Genomic DNA, 20,687 nt, shown 5'->3' on the forward strand with positions numbered 1-20,687 from the left:
AGCCTCTAGCTGTGCTCTGCAAACTCTGATATGATATTTGGTGCTGAAACTTGGTGTCACCATAAAAATAGAAAATGAATAAATGCACAGAAAGAAAATGTGGATGTGATGCTATGTTATTTTGTACTAGAACTTTAATCAAAAGTTTCATTATAGAAGCTATGCTTCTATAGCCTTTTTTTTTGGGGGGGGAGACATTTCTTTTTAGCAAGCAAAACTCACTTTTCATCAGTCGCGTGCATGTGTGGGGGAGGAGGGAGTGCCACCACAAAATGGCAGCCACACACAAAGGACAAGTACCTACCCCAAAGATTAAGTACTAGGCAGATGTGGGTCCTGAGCCCCACTGAATAACCCTTCTGAACCCATTGTTTTCAGTGCTGACAGAAACCTATTTCGCAGAAGGCGAACTCTTATTCTCTCTCCCCCATTCTGCATTCTCCCAGCCACCTCGTTTTCGCCTATCTCTTTTTCTCTTTGACTCTGGACTCTGGACCACAATCCAAACACTCTCTCAACACAGTTCACAACTCATAGACATGCTCCCTCCTCTCTTTCACATACACACACCACATGTCCCCACACACACATATACCCTTCCCTTCTCCTATACACTGCAAGCACATGAAAAACTTGCTTTTTCAGGAACTCTCCCAAATCCCCCTAAACCCTTTCTCTCTTCCTCTTTCTTTCTCACACACATGCAGCCCCCATCCATTCATACATACAAGCATACAACCCTCCCCCTCCCTCTGCCCAGGTTGTTCCCAGGTGGCTCCCTAAGCCCCCTCTGACTTCCTGCTGTTCTCCCTAGAACCCCCCCCCCTTTACCACCATGACCACCACCCAGCTTACCAGGCAAAAGACATGGTAGAAGTCCTTTTTTCTTTTTCCATATTTTCCCCTCATGGCTGGGCATGGTGCTGAGGAAAGTATCAGGCTGCAGCTGCCTGCCATCTCCAGTACTAAAGGATATATCTGAGCCCCATGTGTAGCCCAGAGTCATTAATGGGAATTGAAGATGGCAGCAGCTGGAGGCCCTCACTTTGCTCTGAAGTGCTCCCAACTGCCATTACAAAAATAAAATAAAATAAAAAGTTGAAGTGGTAGGGTACCTCTCCAGGTGCCAAGAAAGGAGTCAAGGCACCACGTTGCCTACCCGCTACTTTAATTCATCAGGCAATTACCCATGTGTGTATAACTGATCACAGATAGGAGTTTCAGTGTTGAGTGATAATGTTCTGAGGGAGACCTGGCTTAAAACCATGCTCACTGGCTGAATTTCATACACACAGTTCTCTTTTCACTGATAATGGTAAACCTGTGTGTGTGTGTGACAGGTGTGTGTGTGTACGTGTGTCACATGACTGAATACAAAATAATTCTCTACACATAGAAAACTATGTCAGGGTGAAGGACTTTCACTATCCATGTTTTTTTTTTAGGGACATTCAGTTATGTGAGCACCTGCAGTCTGAAGCTGTACAGCCAAATTGGAATCTGAACTCCATTTAGACTGTTTTTCAGCCTGCCTCCTGGTGGTACCCAGCTACAAGCAAAACACAAGCATTAATTGATTAATTTGGTATTATAGTATTAATTCTTTTCAATTCATTCATCAATTCAGTTGTATTCTTTCATTCAGTGTTAAAGTAAACTTTAGGCCACTTACAATGAGCTGGTATGAAATCTGTAGAACTCTTACAAAATTGCCATATGATGATGATGTTAGCTCTGGACATTTTGAATCTTGTTACAATCTAATTTTGCAAAAACCCTGGCATTGTAAAAACACGTCCTTAAGAGCTTTCATTCATATTATTGATTATATTGAATTTCATGAGTTATTCAGTAGGGCTGTGTACCGCTTCGGCCTGAAGCCTGAGTCAAAGTGTGCTGCTTAGGGTCACTTTGAGCCCCTTCTGAGGCGAAGCTTTGGGGTCCTCTCCAAAGCACCTCAGTGCACTTCGGAGCTTCAGCACCCCCAGCCCAGCCGCACCAGCGCCTCCAGGTCCTTACCCGAGAGCTGCCCATCACTGCTGCCACCTCTGCTGCTGCCTCCGTCGCTGCTGCCTCCACCACTGTCATCACCATCGCCACCATTGCTGCCACCACCTCGCCATCATCGCTGCCACCTGCTCCAGGAAGTTGCCATTTTTAAAATGGCGACTCCCTGCAATAAGAGCTGGCGCGCGTCCAGGGCTCAGGAGCTAGTGGTGGTGATGATGGCAGCAGAGGAGGCGACAGAGGAGGAGGAGGCGGTGGAGGCAGTGGATCAGCGGAGGCACTGACGGAGGAGGCAGCGACGGAGGCAGAGGCAACGGCAAGATAAAGAGCTGGGGGTTTGCATGGGAGTGTCAGGGCCCCCTGAAGTGTGATTCAGTCATCTGAATCCTGCTTCGGGCTCGGGGCCGAGTTGGGATGGGGGCCCACCTCTGAAGCCACAAAGTGGCTTCAAGTCAGATCGGGGGGTCCCTGCACAGCCCTATTATTCAGTCTAGAATCAAAGATTTTGTTTTCTGGCGGGACACTCTCATTATATTGGTGTAATTTCAACATCAGATTCATTGTGCTGCCCTTGATCGTCGCCTGATTTACAGCGTAATCTATACATGTTCCGTCAGAAGTAATCCCCATTGAGTTCAACGGTGCTTACTGCCAGTTGTGTGTAGGACGGCAGCCTTGAAATAATATGTATTCTTATGAGGGAAGGGAAACTATTAAAATTGATAGAGCTTTCAATTCTAGTAAACTTTTTCTCACATTCATATCGAAATTTCAGACATTCTTACACAGGAAGCTAGGGAGGCTCAAGTTTAAGCAATATGCAAAATAACTACCTTTTTATAGTATACGGGTGGTATTGACTTAGTACTATCTATGACAAGAGGAAGCAGGATTTCAGACAGTTTACACAATACTCCTTTCACCATGGTATTAGCGTTTTAGAAAGGGAGCATTAAAATGTTCCTTATTTTGACAACATGCAGAACTTTCTTCATAAGCGTCACTGGAACATTACATTGCGTTATTTATTGAATTGGACCTCAATTCCAAAGGTTTGGGGCATGTTACAATTTTACAAACAAAACTAGAGGCTTATACTCAAATATTTGGCTAGTTATTTCAAAACAATGTGCAATCTTCAGCTTTCCTCCTCTCTGCACATTCTGGCCATATGACTCTTTCCTATTAGCTGCAGCTCATACTCTTATTTATGCACATTTGTCACTTTCTGTAGTTTGATTCTCAAGAGTAGAGTCTTCCTAAGATTTTCGAGAGGGAAACGGAGAAGAAAATGAAGAGAAAGACAGAGGCAGGGGCTATAGAAAAGGAGAAAATGTTATTTTGTGTCTCTTTCAGGCCTGGCTAAAGTATCTTCCTTGACAGTTTCTCTGTCCCTTATAGGATCCTTCTTGTGGCCTTTTCTTGTCTGTCTGTCTTTCCACTGCTCTTGTTCTTCCACCAACACTCATTTTTCTAAACATGCCCGCTCAGAGCTGCAGGCCTCATTTTCTAAATGTTTTAATTTTCATTTTCTAGATACTGCTCCCTCAGATCTATAGGTCTCATTTTCTAAATACTGCTTCATCAGGGCTGTATGTACAGGAGGCACCATGTGGGCCTGTTCCATCTCACTGCCAGGGATATTCCAGGCTCCTCTCTGAATGTTCAGCTTTCATTAAAATAAAAGTAGGTCTTTAGTGCTTGTACTTCTGACAATATAAGGAAAACCAGTCAGGTAATTTTCTGCCCAGTTGTTCATTAGGCCAACTGAACATCACTAAGTAAGGCCTCATTTGTAAATTTTATCAAATTAAAAGCACAACCCTATGCATGTTTACACGGAAAAAAGTCCTATAACACCCAGTGTTGGGTGTTATAGGACTTTTTTCTGCCTAAACATGCATACAGTTGTACCCTAAACACTGTTAATATTTAATAAATTAACGTTAAATATATCAGGTTACCTATATTTATATCTGTTTTGCGATACTTATTATTTATTTATTTTATTATTTATTGCATTTATATCCCACCTTTTTCCTCTTGCAAGGAACTCAAGGCAGCTTATATTATTCTCCTCTCCATTTTATCCTCACAACGACACCCTTCTGAGGTAGGTTGGGCCAAGAGTCTGTGATTAGCCCAAAGTCACCCAGTCAGCTTCCATGGCTGAGTGGGGACTTGAACCCGGATCTCTCAACTCCCAGTCCAACATTCTCATCACTGCACCACACTGTCTCTTGCCACATAAGGCCCTTCACCACAACATTTCTGAGTATGGGCTATGCTTCGTTTTTGGCTTTGACTTCTCACAACCCTTCCTCCTTATTTTCTTAATCCCCTGCATCTTCAGTCCCTTTTTTAGGTTCAAAGCATCTCAGCAAATGGCTCCCAAAGACTCTTCTGTCTCAGTAGCCCCTGGCTGTGATATAAAGTCAGCCTGGTGAAGTACTACAAATGGTTTCGCCAAGTGCATGTACATGGCTTAGCATCCCAGAACCCGAAGGACTTCTTCTCCCTGTATGAGCTTGCCCAGTCCCTGAGGTCAGCCTCAGAGGCCCTTCTACCTGTATAATAATTTTTTAATTTTTTTTTTAAAAAGAAAACAAAACACAACAACAACATTAACGCACAATACACATACACTAAAATATCTCTTAAGATTGTATATCTTAATATCTTCCTTTGGCTCCCCTTACACAACAAATGCTTATTATTACTCTCTAGTTCTTATCTTAGTTGTATTCATGCATTGAGTTCACAGACATTATCACATTTGTGGATAGGGAGACCTTTTTCCCTCTTTCAAAATACTAGAACCCAGGGTCATCCCAACAATGAAGCTGACTGGTGGGAGATTCAGGACAGATAAAAGGAAGTACTTCTTCACACAGCGTATAGTTAAACTATGGAATTCACTACCACAAGATGCACTGATGGCCAGTTGGCCACCAATTTGGATAGCTTTAAAAGTGGATTGGACAAGTTCATGGACGATGGGGCTATCAGTGGCTACTAGTCCTGATGGCTATATGCTACCTCCAATATCAGAGGCAGTAGGCCTATGTACACCAGTTGCTGGGGACCATGGGTGGGAGAGTGCTGTTGCACTCATGTCTTGCTTGTGGGTCTCCCGTCAACAGCTGGTTGATCACTGTGTGAACAGAATGTTGGACTAGATGGACCTTCGTCTGATGCAGCATGGCTCTTCTTATGCTGTAAATAATAATAATAATAATAATAAGTGTAGCATGTTGCAATATAAATTAAATGAAAAAGCAATTAATGGTTAAAATGGCACATGCAGGAGCAACATATGGGTCTTGTGCAAATGACTGAGTACGCACTGGAAAGTGGGGCTAAGTCTGGAATCTTCTCTCCCTCAAGCAGCAAAATGTGTGCTGTGGGGAGAAGCTCCAGGGGCTTCTCAACATTTATACTATAAATAATTTAAACAAAGCACTGATGAAGGACATTGAAGGACACTGCCCAAAGTGGGTGGGACAACATGCATCCCTACTCTCCCTCTCTCCCTCTCCCATTCTCTCCCTGCCCCCCCCCCCCACACACACACATTGGACAGTGCTGGTGGAGTGAAGGTTGGAGAAGCAAAGATTCCTGAGATAAGGGCTGAGCAGAGCCCTGGACAAAAGTGTGGCGGGGGGGTCAAACAGATCCTGTGAAAAGGCAAAGGCTGCGCAGTCATCCTGGGGAACAGCTGCCTCAGGGCTCTCCCAATGCCATGACATGGTGGTTCCTGTTGTGTCCAGGGGCCTGCTAGGACCCTTGGAAGTAAGATTGTCATTCCACACAAAACTTAGGAGATGAGTAATTCATTTTAAGTGTTTCTTCCTTACAGACAGCTGCAGGCAGCCCGGCCTTTGCCTTGCCAGTCTAGTATAAATCCTGGTATGGATTATCTGTGCTTAATCCAGGTCATTCAGAAATCCTGGCCTGGCTGAAGGTGAAGGAATGGGCCTATCACAAACACCACAGTACCCCAGTAAGCCAGCTTCTCTCAGCCCTCAACTTTCGTGATGGAAAAGGAAGTTTAGCTCCGTCCTTTCCTTTTCCAACAGCAGCCTCTTTGAGGCTTCGGAACCACCACTTCAAGGTGCTTCAGGAACCTTGTCTTGGTGGCTCCAAATGGCACTCTTCTCCCCTCTTGGAGGGGGAAGAGCTGCGGGGAGGGGAAAAGGCCTCAGCGGGAGACTGGCAGGCCGGATGGGGTGACCTGGTGGGCCAAATTCTGCCTATCCCTGATATAAGCCAAAAGTTTCACATTCTTAACTTCTAGAGGGTGAATGATAAAGAGACTATGGGCAGCTGTTCATGTGACTGTTTGCTGCAAGGTTACAGACTTTCACTGCTGATTGCTGCTGCATGGAGGAAGAAGCTTGATGCCAATGCTGTGTGGCACTGTAAAGTGATGGCGTAAGCACAGGCCCTGCTGCCTCAGCACTGTACAGCTTCTGACTAGGAGGAAGTGTGTAGCGTGGGTGACACAATGGCCTGCACAGAGCACTTCTACCCATTCAACAGCTATGTGCTTGCATAAACCTGAGGTAGCAGCCCCTGTGCCTGTGCCTCACAATTTCCTCAAGTAAGAGTGTCAGCTTCCTTCCAGCAGTGGGCGAACCTGGTCACCATTCAGTGAACCACTGCTGATTATGGGTACAAACCAGTAGAAAATTCTCCTACACAAGCCACATTGACACTAATGGAAATTGCATCTTCGTAGTGGCTTGTTCCCTAATTACAGAAAATCATTAAAGAGAGTAGTATTTTTAGGCTTGGTCTAGTAGAACAATGATCCAGAGCTCAAAATCTCTCATGTAGGTAATTTTCAAACAGGAAATTGATAAAGCAGAATCATTAACGGTTGCACATTAAGCTTGCCTGAAATGCAAAACCAAAATCTTAATTTTGTATGCAAACATAAACTACTTGCAGTAGTTTGAGCTGTAATTCAAGAAATAATTAGATGGCAAAATCCAACAGAACCAAGTATCTGCCTGTGACATGCCCAAGTAAATTTCTGCAACACAATTATTTTCTAAAGAAAACAGAGGAAAAGGAGGTTAGTTCAAACTTCAGCTATGCTAATTCCTCATCATATTTCCTTTTCAATAGTATTGCCCGCCTTCTGAAAATCTGTAGTAAGTTTAACTCTAAATATTGTTCATGCTAGAGCATTTGCCGGTAATAGTGTTCATTTGATTCCTATATCTAAAACTGCATGTATGACTTACTGTGGGGGTGCTTAACTCCCTTGAACAGGAAGTGGTTTCACTGTGTTTTCCTCCTTGCTTGCTTTCTGTTGCTTCAGGCGATAGGAGAGTTGTAGCCTTCAGATATGTAACCGTTTCATGTTTTCCATTTTCTTTTTTAAAGTTGCAACTGGATGTTGGTGCAGTGGCTAAAAAGATGATGTGCAGCAAACTGTAGGTAAGGACAATTTATTTACTTCTAAACTCTTACATGCAACCTGTTGTTAAAGTTAGATGAAAAAATCAACCATATCATAGAGGGGGTGGGGGAGACAGAAACAGACAGATACCATTGCATTGTTACATTAAATGCAGTACATAGACAACTTATTCAGATCCACCACCATCCCCACCCCCACCACCCCATACGGGCTTAATATGTATTCAGTATTTGTACTGGGTGCATAGTTAAGAATTATTTTTATATTTTCAGAGGCTTGGCATTTCTTTGCCATAAAATGTTAGCCAGCTTTGGCATATCAGTTATTCTAGAAACCTGGTCAGCAAACGGTTTTATTGGAGGACCATTCTGAATAGGGGTTGGTGGGTACAAGGCCAGTGAAATACTGAAGAAATTAACAGAAATTAAGAGAAGTTATGGCATGATGACAACGCTACATTAGCAAGTTTTGGTAGGATACCCCACTGCTGAAGTTTAGCAACACTCGTAATAAACAGTGGGAATGCTAGTAAAAAATAGTTTCCTGTGGGCATATCATTAAGAATGAAAAACGTGCTTAGCTGCAGCAGCACATTTGTACTAAAAAATCAGTGGTGGAGCCATATCAGCAATAGTAGAAGTGCAAGAGATTTCTTCAAACGCTGATGCAAAAAGTGTCCAACAGAGGCAGAGGGAGCAAGCACCCGCTCTTCTCTAAGCTTCCCATGAAGAGACAGGAGGAAACTGCTGCCTTCTGCATCATTAACTGGAACCCCAGAGTTACACATTCTTGAGCAATGGCAAGTTGTTGTTTTTCCGAAAAGTTTGCATCTCTGAAGGTTCTCCTTTCCAGATACCTCTCTGCCATTTTGCCTACCCACCCCCGATCCACAGATGTCAGGCAACTCTCTCTCGGTCTTCTCCTCAGAGTCACTCCCGTCTGCCCCCAACTATCTTCTTGAAAGACTTTTAGCCCCCACTTTTGTAGTGTCTTGGTAATTTGGTATCATCAGCACCACAGAATGAAGATTTAGGTGGGTATTTACTTCAGTGTTTGCACAGCTAAAGACCATTTCGAAAGTTACATTTTTTTATTTTAAAAATACAGAATGAGTTTCCCAAGTAGGGATGTCACTGTCAGAGAATTCCGCCATGGATCTCGGTGAGGCCGAATGCCAGTGCATTCGGCCCCCCGAAATCCATGGCGGAACGTAGCCCCCCCCGCCCCCTGCCCTGCGAAAGGCGTGCGAAATGGTGCACCTACCTGCTGCTGTTTGTGCTGCTTTGCGAATGGCGTCTGCATCTGCGGCCGCCATTCTCTTCTTCATTATAGCTGTGATAGGCTACGTAAATACTTACGTAGCCTATCACGGCTAATGCAGGGATGCCATTTGCGTCCCTGCGGAGGCCGTGATAGGCTACGTAAGTATCTACGTAGCCTATCATGGCAAAAGACAGGGGCGCAAATGGCGGCCACTACGCCATTTGCGCCCCTGTCTTTTGCTGTAATAGGTTATGTAAATATTTACATAGCCTATCACGGCAAAATATAGGGACGCAAATGGCGGTGGCTACAGCGGCTGCCATTTGCATCCCTGTGCAGGCTGCCCAGTGGCCGGATGTCTGGCTGCCGGTGGCCCCAGCCAGCGGCTCCGTGGAGTCGCCGTGGAGCGGAGCCGGCCGGGGACAATTTCAGGGGGAGGGACGGAGCACCTCCCCCCCACCGCGAATGGTAAGTGACTTGTCTTCCGTACATCCCTACTCCCAAGTCAGATCAATCTGTGCCTAGTAGTGTCTGCATTCCCAGGGTTGATGATCCTCATAGGAACATAGGAAGCTGCCTTAGTTAGAACAACTCAGATAATTAGTCCATCTGGCCCAGAATTGCCTATACTAGAAGCAGCTCTCTGGGGTCCCAAGCAGAGGTCCTTCATGTCACCTGCCATCTGATCACATTTTTAAAAGTATGTAAACCAGTAGCAGACATGTGCCTCTCCTAGGTACTATGTACGAAAGTCACTTACCTTTTAACGAAATTGATTTGAGGTGGGGGGGAGGCGCTCCGTCCCTCCCCCTGAAATTCTGGTCGGGGGGGAGGCACTCCGTCCGTCCCCCCCGAATCCTGGCCAGGGGGGGGAGGCACTCCGTCCCTCTCCCCCGAATCCTGGCCGGCCGGGTCCGCAAATGGCGGCAGCCGTAGCCGCCGCCATTTGCGTCCCTGCAGTCAGCCGTGATAGGCTACGTAAATGTTCACATAGCCTATCACAGCTGATTTAAAAGAAAAAAAAAACGCCCATGGGCGCCGCCATTTGCGTTCCTTATTTTGACACGTCTTCGTCTGCGTAAACATTTACGTAGACTAAGACGGCAAAAATAAGGGGAACGCAAATAGCGTAGATGCTACACTATTTGCGTTCCTCTTATTTTCACCGTCTTAGTCTACGTAAATGTTTACGTAGACTAAGACATGTCAAAATAAGGAACGCAAATGGCGGCGCCCATGGGCGCCGCCATTTGCATACGCGCGTGTGTTTTTTTCTCTTTTAAATCAGCCATGATAGGCTACGTAAACATTTACGTAGCCTGTCATGGTATTTTTAAAAAATCTAGCCGTGATAGGCTACGTAAATCTTTATGTAGCCTATCACGTTTTTTTTTTTTTTATACTGGAAATGGCAGCAGTGGCAGCCGGTCGGAAGACCAGCCGCCACCGCCGCCACCGCCGAACCGCCGCCGGAGCCGCTGCTGCCAGGAAGATTCGCCCAAGGTAAGTCCCGTCCCAGGGGGTGCACAGGGGGGCAGACCGTTTCACCACCGATTTCGGGGGGCCGAATGCGCTGGCATTCGGCCTCCCCGAGATTCGTGGCGAAATTCTCTGACATCCCTACGAGGCCCTCCACCATGCACATATGGAGGGAAGCCCAATTCACAATATCCTTAGCCTGTAAAAATGGTGGAGGAGAACTAATACAAGTTGGGCTTTCACACGCTTGAGCCTATGCTTTGATGGACTATTTCACAGGTGTGTAGAGCATGGGAGAATAGAGGAGGGGAGGCATACTGTACATACCCTCTTCTCCCAAATAAAAAGTGGATTTCTGGTCCAGTATGTGTCATGCCACCCCCTCCTGTTGGAGGAGTCTTTGTCAGAGGATGATCTGAAGCCTCCTGAGCCAGATGTTTCTGGAAAACGAGACAAGGGGACCCTGGGGCTGACCAAGAAGCTCCTAGGCCCTTGGGAGAGATGGCTTCAGATCTTCCCCCTCAAAAGGTGGAAAGCTGTGCTTCTGAGTCAGAGGGAAATGCTGAGCCATCACCCAAACTCTGAGAATGCTGGCGCATGACAGTACAGGGTAAGACTATGGCCAGGTGAAGAAGTGCCAGCTTGCTGAAAAAGGCTACTCTTCAGGAGCAAGGCTATCCTCATGAGTAGAACTTTTGCCAGAGGGCCTGTGATGAACTGCAGCTGAGCCCTGAATGGGGCTCTGGAAGCTTAGGTTGCAAAAGCTTTCAACTTAGCCCTACTGACTTCTGGAAACAGTGTCTTTCTACCAGCTCCAGTGCTTTGCTGCCCTGGCCTTGTTTCATGACCAGTCCCCTATCCTGCTGACCTTCAGACCTCTGCTTTACTCTACTCCTTTCATTTTTATTGGACTGCTTACCTGTGCTTTGATCTTGGCCATGTCTCAGGCCCTTCTCTTGGAACTCTCCTTCTTGACTGGTAATACTGTGCTCTGACCCTTGCCCGTTTACTCTTGGTTGAACTGCCCTCTTGCTGCACTGATCTAACTATGCTTGACCTTTGCCTGCTTGCTGACTTGCAATCAGACTTGCCCTTTACTTAGCCCTAGCACTGAACCTGATCCAGCCATAGCAGGACAATATGTATAAAATATGTGTAGATTTCCCATGAGAATTACAATAGAAACCACTGTCTCAACAATTTGAAAAACGGATCAGATCCCAGAAATAGTTCAAGGCCTTCATTTGATGCTTTAGTGCTACTTTTTGCTTTTTTTTTCTACCTACACACTCCTTCCAAAATGGGAGTTTCACTGTACATTGGCTTCACACACACACACACACACACACACACGTGTTTCCCTTGCCCCATCATGTTTTGAGTGCACAGCAAAACAATGGGGGAAAGAAAGGAGGAGCTTGAAATATCTCAGAGGTCCCTTTAGCAGCTGTTAAAATACTGGTCAACGAGTTTGACCGATACTAGCTCTATGTAAGGGCCATTTTGAAGAGCTGGGAAAAGCAAGATTTGGCCCTGGCACTGCCCATTGCTACCCACTATACTAGAATAGAAGGGCCTGTCATTCAGTGGTAGACTTTGCATGCACAGGGTCTCAGGTTCAATCCCTAACATCTCTAGTTAAGTGAATATCAAGTAGAAAAGCTGGGAAAGAGCATTGGCCGCAGTCCTGGTAAGCTCCTGCCAGTCAGAGTTAGACAGTACTGAACTAGATGGACGCATAGGTTGTCTCAGTATAAGTCAGCTGCATATTTTCATAAGAAATGGAACCTGGCTTGGACTATGGAGATGATAAAGCCTGATTCTCAGTGGCTGGATCGAGTGTCAGGGCAGGGGCAACTTTATGCAAAGTTACCTGTTTCAGACGGGACATCTTGGGATGGTTAAATGTCATTCATTCATTCACTCATTCTTCATTCATTCATTCTATTTCTATACTACTGCCCCATAGCCGAAGCTCTCTGAAGTTCACAGGTATCAGCAATTTACTTTATTGTTATATTTTAGCACCACGAGCTGGGGTAACATTTTGATTTTCTGCCCCTCAGACTACAAAATGTTTAGGGCCATCTCAAGCTAGGATTCAGGTTTAGTGTTCACTCCAGTGGAGCCCTATGATTGCACTCCTCTATTTTCCCCATAGAAGTGAGAAAATAATGCCATCATTCCAATGGTGGAAAATAGAGCACTTGGGACACTATTGTGGTAGACGCACAATCTTAATCCTGATCCTGGATGGTTAAGGTCATGGGTCCTGCAGAGAAGTGCAATGTATGTTTGTATGTAGAGGAAAGAAATGTACTGCATTCCACAGAAGTCATTGTCACACAGAAGGCCTGTTTCAGTGCTCACTCCATCCTTCAAAATGATGGACATGTGCTAATAAACATAAATAAAAATAATAGCTCTTTATAGAAATTGAATAGTAATACAGTAGCAAGAAGAGCCATGATGGGTACATGGTCTCATCTACCATGAGAGATGAAATGATGGCTGGGTTCACACAAGATGCTAACACATGGTGGTTTGTTTTCCGGAACAACCCATGATGGGTTAGCATGTTGTCTGTGGGATGTTATCCCACCCCCATGGTGGGTTATTTCCCCCAAATAAGCCACCCTGAGAACCCACAGTCTGCAGTAAGGGTTATTTTACTTATGGTGGAATAGTGTGTTGTCTGTCACACCAGTGTGGGTTACGGAGATTGCTTACAGAGCTGCTCGGCAACAGCAGCCAAATATGCTGCCACTGCTGTGCTCCTATCAAGCGATCTCTATTCCAATTGCAAAGGAAGCTAGGATACCTGCCCAGCTGGGTGGGAAGACTACAGGAGGAGGAGGGGCAAGAGGGGGTGAACTAAACTACTCTGTGTAGCTTGTTTGCCTAATTGTCTGATGGGAGCACAGTAAGTTGTTTGCATAACCACCTACCCAGCATAGCTTCCCACCTACCATGGGTTAGCGTGATGTGTGAATACAGCAAATGTTTGGTACCTGTTGAGATGCCAATCCAAGCAACAAGTCACATACATGAAAGCTTAAGCAGGAGTGGATGCAGGATGCAGTGTGGCTTGCACCAGCTAGTTGTGTTATATTTTGGTGCACATATCACATGAAAAACAGCTGGTGCAGACAAAGTTGCTGGCAAATATTTGGAAAATGTTGCTTTGCATTTCATCCGGAAGATGGCATTCTTTGCATCAAAGTGTCCATACTTCCTGCAGCAATTAGGCTTTCCGTACAGATTTCCCACCTAAGTACAAATAGGGCCTGACAACCCTATAGTTATGAGATCTGACAGATTTAATAATAGCCCAAGGCCCAAGTAAGAAAAATATTATTCCCACAATATAAGTGAAATAGCTGAAGCTACAAAATGCTTTATGAGTCTGAAACTAGATAAGCAGGTTTAGCATTTTGAAAGTGCTGAAGAGAATCTGAGGACATGGTTAATATGTTTGTTGTGGATACCGGCCTCAGTAATGTCTTATGGATCTAGTTCACTTTGCTTCTTAGAGTTAAATGTATTCCTCATATTTTACTTCAGGGGAAGGGGACTTCTTACATTAGTTTTTGAGGTAGTAAAGTTTAAATATACAGTACATTCTTTACCATCTCATTTTCAGATAGAGGTATCTTTCTCTGAAATTGCCTCCACATGAAAATCTTCAAGTTATCATATCAAAGACTTTAAAAACTAGTATTTTCTCTGATGTGATAACTTTGGACATTTTCATGTGTAAGCTATTTCTTGCACTTGCCCATGTGAATATGAGATGGTAATGCCACTACCATGTCTGAACCGGAGACCTTCTCTCCTTCCCCAAAACCAACACCCTGTCCTCTACACTAGACTGGCTGTCATTTCATTTGTTACATGTCCACATAATATTTTAGTAGGTCCACAAAAGGTTTTATAGGCTATTTTAAAAAACTGAATGAGCAATACAGACCTGCATATAAGTTCCTCCATTGGTCCTTCTGGCACAATCATCAGAGGCCAAACACTTCATTTTTAGCCTGTGAGCAAATTTGAGATATCTGTCTCAAATGTGAGTATGGGAAGACCAAAGGCAAACTATAATGCCTGCCAGCTGGATGTACTGGAAAGGTTATTGAAAGATTAAACAACAGAAGAATGGCTTTTGAGATAAGGATAATCTGTTATGTAAACTGCACTCTTCCAAGACAGCTTGGATGAGCTGATGAGTAATAAGGTGCCTTAGATTATTGATCTTACCAATAAGATACCCTGATATTTGGAGATATCCAGCTAGTTCCACTATTTCCTTCTTATTGAATAAACTGGAATAAAGCCTGAATTAATGCATAGTTTAACAATATCAACTGTTCTATTTTTCAGGTTGACATATTAATCATGCAGCAATTAGCGTCTTCTGATATCAGTACTGAAAAGCTGCATCCATCCCATGAAAGCACAGGTGCTGTTCAGATGAGGATCAAAAGTACCAACAGCCCCCATGACAGACACAGCCAAAGCAAATCTATGATACTGTCTGATAATCTGAAAGTCACTGAACCTGTAAGTACTGTTCCATTTGGATTTTCTTTCTCTGCAATTTTTTTTTTTTTATTAATACTAGGTTCTGAAACCTTTCAGAAAAGTTCTGAAGTCGATCAGATTACCTGCTCCAATTTAAGGTAGCCTATTCTTCACAAAAGGTGGGCTAGATAGGCTTTTAGTCTGATTCAGCATGGCTTTTATGTTCTTAAAGCATTAATCCTATACTCACCTGGAGTAAATCCTATTGTGTTTTAATGCATTTGTTTTATTATTGTTTTAATCAAGTTTATGATTGTAAGCTGCCCTGAATGCCATTTTTCTTGGTAGAAAGTTGGGGCTACAAATCAAATAAATAACTCCGCTACATGTTGATGTCAAAGTCAATACCTTCTTGATCAACTCACTTTTTTAGGTCTTTTAGGGCAGGGGTCACCAACATGGAACTCCAGTGGTGCCCACAAAGCTGTCCACTTCCTGCCCCACCTTAATATTTTTATTTTCAATAAGAAAGAAAAATGTTAGGGCGCCTGGTTCTCCTTCCAGTTCCTGAACCTGCCTGATCAGCTATTTGGCGGGCAGGAAGAGAAGGAAAGAATTGCTGGCCTACAGAGACCTTTCTCCTTTTCTCTCTCTCTCTCTTCCCAGTCTCTAGCCTCATTATTTCTCTCCTCCAACCCCTTTCCTCACTCTTACTCTCCCCTGTACGCCTTTGCCTTGTTATTTCCCCCCCTCCCTGACAGCCTCTGGCTTTGCTCTTTCTCTTCCCCCACCTCTTTACCTTGCCCTTTCTCCACCATCCCAGCCTCCAGCCTCATTCTTTCCCTTCCTCTTGCCCCTTTTTTCCTCCTACCATCTGCTCTTTTTCTCTGCCTTCCTAGCCCCTCTCATTCATTCCTCTCTCTCTCTCTCTCTCTCTCACTCTCACTCTCACTCTCACTCTCTCTCTCTCTCTCTCTCTCACACACACACACACACACACACACACACACAGAGAGAGAGGGGAATGGAGTGGCTGAGCCTGAGTTCAAGGCAGGGAAAAACTTTTCCTTTCCTTCTGGGGCTGGGGGTACGTGAGCATATAGGATGAGCAGAGCAATCCTATGCAAGCCTACTCTGAAGTATTTCCCATAGGGCTCCATGTAAGCATGCACAGGATTGCAACCTTAAATGGGTTTTTTTGTTGTGCTTTGGTGGGGTCAAACATGTGGATTGGCTTTAGAGTTCAGACCCTTTCTCTTCTTGTACTCAGTTTCTTGGATGAATTACTTGTCCTTTGACTAGCCAGGCCTCCATGGCAGCCATTATATGACTAGCCAAATCCTCTGTGAGAGCTGTTTTGTGGTGGTGCCCACAGCAGTTTCTTGGAATTCCCAAATGTGTCTACAAGTCCAAAAAGGTTGGGAGCCCCCTGTTTTAGAGGCCTAGACCCATTTTGGAGATATGCTAAAGCACTCAAAGGGCCTGAACACCAAGCATCTAAATTCAGTATTCTGCATCCCCTTTAATCATCACATAAAATTGTATTGAGAATTAGCTCTAAGTTGTTGAACATATGTTATGGTGTCTAGACACCTAGACAAAAATGATCATTTTCTTGCTTCCCATGTTACTTCAGGGCAAACATAATGCAATCTTTACAAATAATGAAAATAATGGAGGTGTATATAAGGAAAGAGGGAAGATGGAGTTTACCAAGAATGCCTTAAACATTATGAAAAGCAATGTAGCTCTTCTTTTTCATTCATTCATGCATGCATTCATTCCAGTATTTGTATGCTGCCTTTCAGGGTACAGCCCTCCAAAGGCAGCTTATATAAAATATTTTAAGTGTGATCATTCCACATACTGATGACACTTTACCCAAATTTCTAGATGACTTCTCCAGTGGCTTCGTGTAGATTTTGAGACCTTGAGGCATTCCAAAGGCCATGACATGAAATAGAAGTCCTCCAGCACCAGTTAGCTTGGACACCCCCCACCCCGAAAGGCCTGGACCCACTGTAACACAATACCTCCCAGTCCCATCCTGGCAAGAAGATCAAGTAGGATACCATGGCTGATAATTTCAAAAGCCACTGCAAGATCCAAGAGAACCAGCCAACAGAGTTGTAGTCCTCCCATCCATTCACAGGCTTAAATCATCCACCAGGCCAGAAGCCAGAATGGAATAGATCAAAATAATAATTTTCATCCAAGATTGTCTGGACTTGAAAAGCCACTATGTTCTCTAATACTGTGCTCAGAAATGGTAGATTAGACAATGGGTGGAATCGCTCCTCTGAGCCTACATGAAGAAGTCTTCTCACTAGGGATGTTGGAGAATTTCTCCACGAATCTCCGGGAGGCCGAATGTCAATGCATTCAGCCCCCCGAAATTGGTGGAGAAACGGTCCGCCCCCCCCCCCCCCGGAATGGGACTTACCTTTGCTGAATGTCCCTGGCACTGGCGGCTCCTGGCGGCAGAGCGGTGGTGGTGGCGGCAGCAGCCGGTCTTCCGACAGGCTGCCACCGCCGCCATTTCCAAGTAAAAACAAAACAAAACACACAAGCAAACGTGATAGGCTACGTAAAGATTTACATAGCCTATCACAGCTAGATTTTCAAAAAACACCGTGATAGGCTATGTAAATCCTTACGTAGCCTATCACGGCTGACTTTGGGGGGGGGAACGCATACGCAAATGGTGGCGCCCATGGGCGCCGCCATTTGCGTTCCTTATTTGGGCATGTGTAGTCTACGTAAACATTTACGTAGACTACGGCGAAAATAAGGGCAACACTATTTGCGTTGCCCTTATTTTCGCTGTAGTCTACGTAAATGTTTATGTAGACTACACGTGCCCAAATAAGGAACGCAAATGGCGGTGCCCATGGGCACCGCCATTTGCATACGCACTTTTTTTTTTTTTTTTTGGAAAGTCAGCCGTGATAGGCTACGTTAAGGATTTACATAGCCTATCACGGCTGACTGCAGGGATGCAAACGGCGGCGGCTATGGCCGCCGCCATTTGCGTCCCAGACGGCCAAGAGGATTTGCGGCCGGAGGGACGGGGCGCCTCCCCCCTGGCCAGAATTTCAGCCGGAGGGATGGGGCGCCTCCCTCCTGGCCAGAATTTCGGCCAGAGGGACGGGGCGCCTTCCCCCGGGCAGAATTTCAGCGGGGAGGAACGGAGCGCCTCCCCCCCACCGCGAAGCAAGCTGCGGGACCAGGTAAGTGACTTTTGTCCATCCCTACTTCTCACTACTTGAAAAAGCTCCACTGGCTGACATTGTGCAGATACAATGGTGGTGGTGAAGTGAGTTTTCTTTGCTGCCATCACCACCACAGATATGCCCTAAAATGGCTTCTAGGCTGTGTTCAATCATATTCACCGTGAGTCTTCTGCCATCTGCACTCTAGTGGTGTCAACCTGATGATTTCATTGCTCTCAGCTGCTCAAAGTTACCAAGGAACCAATATGGCTGTATGAACATTTGGCTGAGGACATTTAGGAGCTATCATATTGATGGCCTGAATAATCCTCTCAATCCAAGTAGATACTAGGGCCTTGGCAGATCTGCTGGCTAAAACTGTGAGAAACTCCCAAAGAGACATCAGGAAACCATCAGAATCCATTAGCCTCTGGAGGCAGATCATTGAAATCCCCCCTCACACACACACACACACACACACACAGAGTTTAGAAGCGGCATGAAAGTCAAACATGATAGGATAAGTGAACTATGAGAACAGTATTTATCGGCTCCTCTTCTGCAGACAACAATCCCCCAGTCCTGTACAGAAGAACAGACCTAGAATATGTTCTGCTACATGTGTTGGGCCTGATATAATTTGAAACAAGCCCACTATTGTCATGGCAACCATGAACTCACAAGCCACTCCAGACAAGGTAGCCTTGGTATGTATGTTAAAGGCCCTCAAGACCAAAAGAATTGGGAGTCCTCAACATCCTGTCCAAGACCAACTCTGTCAGTTTGGACAGAGAGACTGTTCAACGGGATGGATGGTACATTAACAAAATCCCAGTCCTACTTCAAGTTCTCAGTGTCAAGTACAGACACTCAAAACTGATAGGCCGTTGGACAGGATATCTGAGCAGGGACATGATTGTATCCTTATAGTTCATAGCTACTACTTCTCCCCAGTCCTTGAGCTGTGCCTGGTGTAGCATTGGATACCTTGCTAGACACATCTTGGAGAATTTTATACCTGACCCTTCAACCAGGTTTCAGTTATACAAGTCAGGTCAGCATGTTCTTCATGGACAAATCAGAGATAAATCAACTTTCAAATAGCCAATTTGACATTTTCTACCAGCTGGTTAAGGCTTGAGGATAACGTAGTAAGGCCACCAGTATTATGGAGTCTGGAGGATAGGCCAGGAGAAATAGCTTATAGGTATCAAATTCAGCTTCCTCTCACCCCCCGCTATAGCACTCACTGCCACTTATCACATCAGTGGTGTTTTATCCTCCCTCCTGGCTCATATTTATTAATTTATTTTAAATATTTTAGGTTGCCTTTCCAGACATAGGGCGGTATCCAGTGGTGTCATTCATCAAACTCAAATCGCACTCGCAGAGCTCCACTGAATCTTTCCGTTGTGCAAGTGGTTGCAACTGTGCTTGAACAACCAAAACTTTCGTTGGATTGTCCGCTTACATTATTATTCAGAACCTAGTTCCCACTAGGACAAAAACATTTGCGCTAATGGAATGACACAGTTAGATACTGACCATAGTCCCCTCAAGACAGCTTATGGACATATTACATGATAAAATAGGAAACAATAAAATCACAATTGAATAAGAGATTCAACTTAAAACAGCAGAATAACATGCCATGGATCATTTGAGGGTTGTTTCCCCCTCAAACAAGCCTTGCCACCCAGGTTCAGATGACATGACAAGCCATGCCTGCGTTGGTAATTAGGCAAATGGCGCCTAGCATGCACAGCGGCTTAAACAAGCCACTGTGGCTCGTTTAAGCTGCAGTGATCGTGCGAAACAGGTCAAAATACATCAAAATAAGTAAAGCATATAAACCTTTAAAAAAACAGGTCAAAACCAATATGGCAACCAATACCCAGCAATCTAAAAGCAGTTCAAAAGCCAATAATTTAAAAGTCAGTAATTTCAGTTCCAGCAATTAAAAAGGTCCACAATATACCAAATAAAAGCATCTCAATTAAAAGCCAATTGACAAAGATGAGATTTTAAAGCCTCTTTGAAGTCCAGGACTGTTGGGGCCAACTGTGTAATGCATGGGAGTTCCATACATTAGGAGCCACCACTGAAGTGAAAAGGCTCCATCTCTAGTGCCTAACGATGTAACTGAACCTAATGGTGGGCCAATGTGCAGGGCCTCCAATGCCAATCTTACGACATGGCAGTTCATACAGGTGTAGGCAGTCCTTGAAATGAGTAAAGAAAGTGTTCCTTCAAATTACAGTGCCAAAAACAATGAGACTGAGACCACAGTGCACCAGCAGTTGTCCCCTTTCATTCAGTGGGGCTTTCTGTTTTGGCATCTACTATGACAGGAAATAGTTTGATCCACTTATGCATGTTTTTGAACTAGAAAGCAAGGAGAAGCCTGTACACTGTGAAGTTCTGGATTGCAAGCAGTGTCTGTTTCAAGCTCTGTTTCATAGGCTTTTGCTTCTGAAAGACACCGCCTAAAATTGTACCAAGACAGGTAAAAGGAAAATAAAATTCTTCCCTGTAGGTAAAACATGAGGGAATTCGTAATAGTTTAAAACTGGAGTCTGAAATTACCATAATACTTAAAACAGCAGAGAGAGCCAAATGGCCATGGATTATTTTTTTTTATCCCTTCTGAAAAGATTTAAATACTAATACTTTAGAGGTGAACTCTGTTACCAGTCATCTTTCTTCCCTTTTACTCATCCTGTGCTACTAAACAAACTGATTGGTATGAGCCTCCCTTGGTTAATTTTCCTCCA

The 20,687-nt window shown here is 44.6% G+C and overlaps 1 protein-coding gene across 4 annotated transcripts in view; it reads left to right on the top strand.

Annotated features, from left to right (window-relative positions):
- The first annotated feature begins 7,208 nt into the window (after positions 1-7,208).
- Positions 7,209-20,687, top strand: part of ARHGAP15 (Rho GTPase activating protein 15) — a 711,254-nt gene continuing 697,775 nt past the window's right edge. For all 4 annotated transcript variants that reach the window (XM_084809673.1, XM_084809680.1, XM_084809663.1 and 1 more), the window contains exons 1-2: positions 7,209-7,455; positions 14,561-14,740. In XM_084809673.1, coding sequence (XP_084665799.1) covers positions 14,576-14,740 — 165 coding nt within the window. In that variant the 5' untranslated portion in view covers positions 7,209-7,455; positions 14,561-14,575. The remainder of the gene's footprint in view (positions 7,456-14,560; positions 14,741-20,687) is intronic.

Source organism: Heloderma suspectum, chromosome 1 (assembly GCF_057233095.1).
Source record: "Heloderma suspectum isolate Gila_16-S chromosome 1, 16-S_ref, whole genome shotgun sequence".
Classification (NCBI taxonomy): Eukaryota; Metazoa; Chordata; class Lepidosauria; order Squamata; family Helodermatidae; genus Heloderma; species Heloderma suspectum.